At 41.8% G+C, this 8,876-nt stretch overlaps 1 protein-coding gene across 1 annotated transcript; it reads right to left on the bottom strand.

The window, feature by feature from the left end:
- Window positions 1–1,708: 1,708 nt before the first annotated feature.
- On the bottom strand, window positions 1,709–5,732 carry LOC117833477 (probable polygalacturonase). The gene is made up of 6 exons (XM_034712983.2): window positions 5,357–5,732; window positions 4,578–4,886; window positions 3,641–3,761; window positions 3,365–3,539; window positions 3,201–3,271; window positions 1,709–2,741 (listed from the first exon to the last, which is right to left on the bottom strand). Exons 1-6 carry the CDS (start codon window positions 5,369–5,371, stop codon window positions 2,071–2,073), a joined length of 1,362 nt encoding a protein of 453 aa, XP_034568874.1. The 5' UTR covers window positions 5,372–5,732; the 3' UTR covers window positions 1,709–2,070.
- Between the last annotated feature and the right edge of the window lie 3,144 nt (window positions 5,733–8,876).

Consider the following 8,876-nt stretch of genomic DNA (forward strand, 5'->3'; position numbering starts at 1 on the left):
TGTTTATTGATTGGATATTGCATTTTGATGTTCATTTGTTGTAAGACACCGCACCCATTAGAATATTTGGCTATTTTTTGCATTTATTTTCATTTCATCTAATTGTTGATGTACCTGAATCTGAAACCTTTAACAAAATTAAGTTATATTAAAGGATGTGTATCTAGAGCATATACCAACATGAATCTAAGTCATGTTACTTTTTTGGACAGAAATGTGTATCAAACTTCACTGGTTCTGACACTTTCTTGGTACATTAGTTTTAAAATTTTCAGCCCCATTTTAACATAGAAAGTTGCAGACAAAGTTGTATATTATGCAGAGCATACCACTGTACAAAACATCACTCATTTACTATGGGAGGGAATAAAAAGGGATAGAAACTTACAAACATAAATATTAGATAAAATTGCAATGAAAGTCCATAAGTCATTTGAAGTTTGACTTTGCCTCCAATGAGTCATTTTGTTTCAAATGCCCAGCCCCACTCCCCCCCCCCCCCCCCCTCAATGTACATGTGCAAGAGATTAGCATGTTTTAATAAATTACAAACCATCAATGTGATCCTTACCGATATTAGATACTTCTAGTTCTAGGAGTAAAGCCTCGACTGTTTTGGAGATTCTACAAATAAAATTATTGATTAGGGCTTAAATGTTGTCGCACTGATTTATGGAAAAGTTGAATGCAAGCTCTTGGACAAATTTGACTTGGCTAGCTCGACTTGTGGTGGTTCTACATCAGCGAAAACAAATTGATTCAGTTAAGCAGTCTTTTTTTTCCATTCTAGGAATTCCTATGCACATTGAGGGGTTCTCATCAAAATTGAGTAAGGGGTGCGCATTTGCAAAAAAAAGAATGACTTTTGTGACTTATGGATTTTCTTAATTTTAACTAAATTTTATTGACCTATTTTAGATGTGAGTATAATAAGGCCTTCCACCTCCACTCTGTCTATACAGGTGTGGGAAAATTGAAAAAGGAACATGTCACCATATGATCACATTGGATTGGATATAGCTTCTAGATCCTTCTGTGACTTCTATCTAATAATATGCATTCTAATTTGTTTAACAAAGTGTCAACATTAGTAAAATGGCGCACCCTCAATAGATAAATGTGCCGCAGGATACCATATTCATTTGCCGCAACAATCAGAAACAGAATAAAAATTTTATTCAATCTAAAACCTAATGATGCTTTTCCTTTAAAAAAAACCATGCTACCTTTATAGACCGTTTGCTGGCGCTTTTTGACGAGGGCAGTGTACAAGTTCAGTTGGTTAAACACTTCCTGCAGCCTCCTAAAAGAAGTATAATAAAGCTTCAACGACCTTTGTGACATCAAGAGATTCCTCCAGAGAGTACAAGAATAAGGCCATGACGAACAGCTCAAACATCATCACCAGGCACCAGCTCTCCTCAAACATATTTATCAGTTGTTCAGCAGCAGGTGGCAGTTGAAGAAGCTTGCACAATTGGCAAACCTAACATGCCCTCCTTGGAGCAAAACATGCCACCAAGGCCAAGCTAATAATGTCCCCCAGAGAGGACAAAGGAAGCAATCAACATCAGTCTAACAACCCAATTGACACCAAATTATTTATATCAAGAAGCACCCTGGCTCTACATTCAGAGCCAGCCTGTCAAATTACAAGATAACATGTGATGGCTCTCAATCAGACTGATGCTCAAAGGGAGGTGGAATATACACAGATAATTTAATCATGATGTTGATAATTTATAACCAAATGACAATAGTATGAAGCAACTGTTCTGCACTCAACACCTACCAAAAAAATTTTCTTTCTTACAGATTGAATAAAGAAATGTAGCTGTACAAGCAAGCACCTAGCTGTCCACAACCCCACTTGATTCTTCTGCCTCAGGGATCATCATTCAGCTTATAATCCGAGCCTCGCGGCCATGAGAGGGGGAGTGATATGATTCTTTTTTTTATGCATTTATTGGGAAAGAATTGCGAAACGATCGCGATGGAGGCTCAACGTCACTGGATTGTACAAGGACTGGAACAAGAAATGGAAGGATGGACAGGGTACTCTATATGTGATTATGCTATTGCAATGGCACTGTACCTAGAAAGGGAGAAACAGATAGAAGAGCTTGAGGATGGATCACTAAGCTCTCTGCAAGGTTGAGGGAAGACAGATTGGGAGTACCCAGAAACATTTGAACATGACCAGGAACCTGAAGTAGAATCAGCAACCATCGAGAAATTGAGATTTGACAGGCAAATAGCTGTAAATGGGGCGCCATCAATTCCTGACAAAACTCCAACAGTTGAGATGTTTGTGCCGACCAAGTTCTTCATGGTGATTTGATTGATCACTGGTAGCTGGGATGGGTCAAAACTGTCATCTGGGTGGCTTGAACAGTTACCAGTGAACTCGATGCCAATATGGACATCTTCCATTTTAACATCAGAGACGACCACTTCCTTTATGTAACCCCCACGGCCTGGTGAGGTCTTGAAAGAAATGCCTTTGTAGGAATCATGGATCCGTAGGTGGTTAACATGAATATCTGAGATTCCACCTGACATCTCGCTGCCAAATGCAAGAGCAGCTCCAGAAGATGATAGCAGATCCACCCTGTTGATATGAATGTTAGAAGTAGGCCGCCCAAAGGAAATGCCATACTTGTCCCATCCACTTTTCAATGAGATGGCTTCATGACTAACACTAACTGTGCTGTCTTCAATGCATACGTTTGAACATGAATCTGGAGTAAGAATGAACAAACGGTGAAATAAGTGAATATTTCATGCCATGGCTGTAATGCAGAAGAGTGAATACTGCATGCTGTGGCAGTCAAGTGCAAAAGAGTGATGCAGTACGAAAACTTAGTTAGATATGGATTGATGTTTTGGGACAAAAAGACAAGAAAAACTACAACGCTTAAAATCATAATTGGATATCCAAAGTTAGAGAGTCGTATGTTTGAGGGATTTAAGACTACTCGAGTTCAAGGCATGTGGATTCTTAAATTATTTTTCTACCTTTTAAGCATATAATCATCCAAGCCTGAATGCTAGCAAGTACAAAGGAAAAAAAAGAAAAACAGATTTCTTTAGAATTAGGGAATTAAATGCTACCAGCAAGAATGACTTCAAATATCTATGCTATCTGAACAAAAAAACGACAAAAACAATGCACCAAGACTAGGGAAAAAAATTCACACCTGGAACTATGCCATCAGTCAATGGAGCATCCAGTGCAGTCTTAATCGTCACATTGTGAACCTTTACATTACTACAAAAACAGAAACAGTATGCATTAGTACAGATGCAACTAAAATTCACCAAACCACAACTTACACACAAAGCTAAGCTGATGGCATTGCACCTGCAGTACACTGGATGTATGCTCCAGGCTGGTGAATTTAAGAATGTCAAGTTTGAGATCACAATTTTTTCAGAATGCAGAAACTCCAGAAGATGAGGGCGACTATGGTTCAGCTCATGGGAGCGCAGCCACTGCCACCATACTGATCCCTGGCCGTCAATAACTCCATTATTCCCTGGAATAAGTGGATAGGACATGCAGGAGTTATCAAAATTTTCACTAAGAAACAGAACAACACTCTGCAATAAGTAACACATGACAGAAAAAAGTAGCTACCGGTTATGACAACATCAGTCAAGTTGTATCCATTTATTAAGCTTCGATGTCTAGGACCAGGAAGATCTAGCCCTTGGCCATAAGATGGCAAAGGTTCCACAATCGGCCACTGCGACGAGTCCTGCAATGAGGAAGAAATAAAAAAAAAAGATACTCCTATCAGTAACTTTAATCATTAACAAATACAGAAACCCTCGTATGTGAAAAAAAATATTATTCCTTTTTACATCCCAAAACAATGTGAAATGTTAGACTTCACTGCTACAGAATTATGCACGACAAAAAAAACAACATATGCAAGAAACTTGTGAATAACGACAGAGAAGTGATCACAATTTGCATGGCGGTACCTAAGCAACACGACTAGTCTTTTTTTGGCACACGATTAAAGAGATTAGCTTCACTTCAAAACTATGCAAAAGGTAACGGTCTCCTCTTGGCTTCCTCCCTCACAGCAACAGCTATGTTTCACCTTCCAAACATTCCCTTCCTAGAGCAAAAGCAGACAGAACCAACTACAAGCTTGAACAAAACTTGAATCCTACTTATTGGGATATCCTCAGAGGATTTCTCCTTGCCAATCTAAGCAATAACAAAGAGCATAAGCGCAAGAAAGATAGCGTCCAAATCCACAGCATGTGACTTCAGCTTACACATGTCAAAATCACTACCTCATCAGGTACATCCAACAACCATATCCAAACAAACTGAGATGATCAGATCGGCATTACCAATCCTAACCACAAACAATTCAGCCAATGTAGCTTGAAAAGGATAGGCATCATCACATACATGCAACCACAACCAAAAGCAATTGTGCGCGCCCCTTAGCACTCCTCAAGCCAACGCAAGCAGAATATCTGTAACTACTACTGCCATAACAACCCATGACAAGGAAAAGAATTGCAAGCAAGCCAATCGCCCCCATTGCCATTACCTTTGAGCCGATGATGACGGCGCCTTTCTCCAGGTAGAGGGTGAGGTGACTGGTGAGGTTGAAGCTGCCGGTGAGCCAGCGGCCCTTGGGCACGTACAGCTGCGCACCGCCCTTGTCGGCGAAGGAGCGGACATAGAACACGGCGTTCTGGAAGGCCACCGTGTTGAGGGTCTTGCCGTCCCCGACGGCGCCGAACTCGGTGATGGTGACGCTGTGCGGCCGCGACCCCGGCGGCGCCTGGTCCCCCAGCCGCCGCAATTCGCCACGGACCGAGCCGAGCGCGGCGGCCAGCACCAATGCCAGGACAACCTGCAGAGGACGCCATTGCCATGGCCGCGGAACGAATTAGCAATCCAAACCCATCCAACACGAAATAGAAAGCTGAAATCTTTCGAATCAAATCTCCGGAACTTCGCTGAACCAAGACCACGGCGAGGAATCGCATCCCCGTCCTCACGAGATCTCCGGCGGGGGCGATCAGGGGAGCGAGAAAAGGGCCCGCCATTCCCTGACCAAGATCCCGAAATCGAGCACGGATCACACGGGAGAGGCGGCCGGCCAGTCGACAGCCACAGCGAAATCACGAACCCATCGCCCCACGCGCATAAAGCAAACGAGCGAGAATCCAAGAGCCGCCCATTCAGCAGCGGAGCAAGAAAGCGACGCCTTTAATGGCGGAAGGAAGAAGAGGGGGAAAAAATCCAGAGAGGACGAGGAAACAACCATCGAGCAAACGATTCAATCCAATCCAATCCAATTTCAGAGGACAACGTACTTACTACTAGACCCTTCATGAGTCCGTCTCCCTCCCCTCTTCGCCGCCGCCGGAGATGAAGAGGGAGAGGGAGGCGAAGCAACGGCGACCCGAACCGCCGCCGGAGAACGCCGACCAACAGAAGCCGAAAAAAAATGGCCCCTTTTTCTCCTCAGAATCTGTTGGAACTACGGCGTAAAAGGCGGCGGGAGGAGAGGAGCAGCCGCCGGCTGCCGCCGCCGCTGCAGCAGCGAGGGGAGGAGATGCTGCAGCGAGCGCCTGCGGCGGCAGGGAAGAGGGGGGGAGGCGGAGGGAAGGGGATGTGTTTACAGGGGAGCTCTACTGCTACTACTAGTAGGAGTACTAGCAGTAACAATACTCTGTTTCTGGGTCAGTCTCTCCCTCCCTCTGCCTTCTCTTATTCTCTCTAATGTGTGTGATTTGATTACAAAAGGAGAAAGGATTTAAAATGGGAATTAGAATTGGAAGGAGGTGAAGGGGAAAAGGTTGTATTTGGATGAGTTGGCATTTTTGTTTATTCTGTTTCTATTTTTTGGTTTGAAGAAAATGAGTTGGAGTTTTCAAGGATGGCTTTTGATTTGATTGATTGCCCAATAGGATACGGATTCAAAGGAAGGAGGAGAATTCAAAACCGATTTAGTGATGGAAAGGGGTAACTGAGGGGGTTTCTTTTTTTTCTTTTATTTTTTTTGGTGGAGTATTGGTTTTTTGGTGTGTGGTGAGTTGGCACCTGGCTAGGATATGAGAGAGCTGTGTTGGTCTTGGGCATGAGAGAGAGAGAGAGAGAGAGAGAGAGAGAGACAAAGAATGAATAGATGAGATGATTGCAAGGTGTGTTATTTGGACCTTGTCCACGCTAGGTTTGCGAAACATTGCCGTTCATTTCGTGACAACGTGATTTTGCTCCTATTTTGGACAGAATGTGAGCAAAAACAATCGAATGAAGTTAATCAACTTTGGACATTTTTCGAGTGGATTATCATGAATTGCATATTTGCATACATGTGTAACCGTAACACACGGAGGAAAAAAAATTGAAATCGGAGCCTCTTTTTAAGGTTTTTGCATCATACATTCATGGGGCATGCAAATAAGTTTTCAATACATGATTTGCCGTTCCATCTTACAATCAGCTTAAACTTGGGCGCTACTTAAGCTGCTATCGCTCAAAGTTTAGGGATAGATATGTAAATTTTATCTTTCAAAAAAAATATGTAAATTTTCGGCAACAGTCAGTAACAGTCCCGAGATGGAAGCCCAATGCAGGCCCCACTACAGGTCTGTAAACTTGGACGGGACCCACAGGGCAGCTGGCCCAATCATGATGACAGGTGGGGCTAGGGTCTTTGTGTGGGCCCACGTGCTGCAATCTGAGGATGGGCCCCTCCAACTCCTTCCTTCCTTGGATGCTTTGGAGCTTGGAGTGCCACTTAAGTATTTAACCAACATTTTTTTTTGCTTAACATCATGTTGAGAAAAGTACTATACATCCACACACTCTCAAGCTTCGCTTTAGTTTTATTTTATTATATGCACTAAAAAAGGAATTAATTAAGGAGAAGAAATAAACCAGGACTCTTAACCTTTGCTTAGCTTCCGGTGAGCAAGAGAGACACAATCATCATGCTCCCAGAACTAACCAAAATGGTGCCTGAAAACCATCAATCTGGATTTAGAACGTGATGAGATTGAGATGAACCTTATTGCAGCCACACTTAAATGTGGATTAGTTAATGCCATGTTGGCAAGCACCAATCGGCATCAACTTGGCGCTGAATTTTTGGCAAGAAGAAAAAAATCCGGCATTTATTGGTTTGGAGGTGGGGGCAGGAAAGGAAGACCACATCCAGCGCAGCACCGATCATACGGTGGGAGATGAGCAATTGAGCATAGTAGGTGAGCCATAATTGTTGCAAAGAATGTTCCTTCATTAGGGCAGGACCCAGCAGAGAAAACAGCCTTGCAATTGCAAACAGGGGTTGCCATCTTTGTCTTTGCAGAGATGGTGCAAGAGCAATGCTGTTCTATTCATCCACAGTTTTGTTTTGTAATTTGAACCAACAGGATAAGCTACTGTTTTGTTTCGATAGGAAAAAAAAATCATTTGGCTACAAGGAGTATAATCAGGGTGTGGATTAATAAATAGCTAATGAAAGTTTGATGAACAATGCATGGATGGTTGCATAATTTGAGCACAGGATTGGACGTGATGTACTTTTGATGGCTATTTAATGTCCCATGTTCTCCATCCACGACATATGGCGGTCCACGCTAGTAGAATTTAGGCAAGGACTGCAATGGGGCATAGCCCTAATTAAGCTCCTATTAGAAACGAACTCAGAAGCTAGATCACAAACCATTAGGAGCAAAATACCATTGCTATGTGTTACAATAATATTTATGAAATATCGTACGTAGATTTTATGAAACTACTCCCTCCGTTCCAAATTGTAAGTCGTTTTAGCTTTTTTAGATTCATAGATATTATTATGTATCTAGATATAGATATAGTGTACGTAAAAGTCAAAACGACCTACAATTTGGAACGAAGGAAGTACAACTCAAGACAAATCTACTTGCTCTGTATCATCTTCCAATATCTAAACTTAATATATAAAATAAGTTGTAACCAAAATTTTAAAATGGTTTATTTAAAGGTAATACAGAAATGTCAACATCTTTAAGGCGAGCGGTTCATTCTTGCGAGCAGTCGATTGCATGCCTACGCCTCTCTCTCCTCTTATGTTTATGGGGATATATTTGTGTGTACAGATGGCAATGGGTACCCAAAACCTGAGTACCCAATGTGTTTTACTCGATAGGAAGGCGGGTATGGAAAGATATATTTACCCACGGGTGTACTAATGGGTAAAATTCATACCCATCGGGTAAGAAGGTGTGGGTGCGGGTACATACTACCCATATCCGCGTACCCGACCCGTGGGTAAAATATACCCGGCTACAATATGTAATAATCTCATAAACTTGCACATTATTAGTGAAAGGTGATTTAGTATTGAATAATGAACTAATAATTTTATAATTTATTACACTATTAGTTGGCTAATAATTGTTAATTGTCTTTTTATTTACTCAGATTTGTTGACGTGTGCCTTTTATCATGTGTTATATTCATGATTTTAGTGGCTTTTATAGCGGGTATTAGAGATGGCAATGGGTACCCAAAACCCAAGTATCCGATGTGTTATAAGAAGGTGGGTAACCCGCAGGTATACTAATGGGCAACATCATCTACCCATCGGGTAAGCAAGTGCGGGTACATACTACCCATACCTGCGTACCCGTGGGTAAAATATACCCGACTATAATGTGTGATTAAATTCATAAACTTGCACGTTGGTAGTGAAGGGTGACTTAGTATTGGTAATTAACTAATAACTTTATGATTATTAGACTATTAATTGGTTAATAATTATCAACTATATTTTTTATTTACTCAAATTTGTTGGCGTATGCACTTTCTCATGTAGTCTTATATTTACGATTCTAATAGTTTATAGCGG

Source organism: Setaria viridis, chromosome 8 (genome assembly GCF_005286985.2).
Source record: "Setaria viridis chromosome 8, Setaria_viridis_v4.0, whole genome shotgun sequence".
NCBI classification, from domain to species: domain Eukaryota; kingdom Viridiplantae; phylum Streptophyta; class Magnoliopsida; order Poales; family Poaceae; genus Setaria; species Setaria viridis.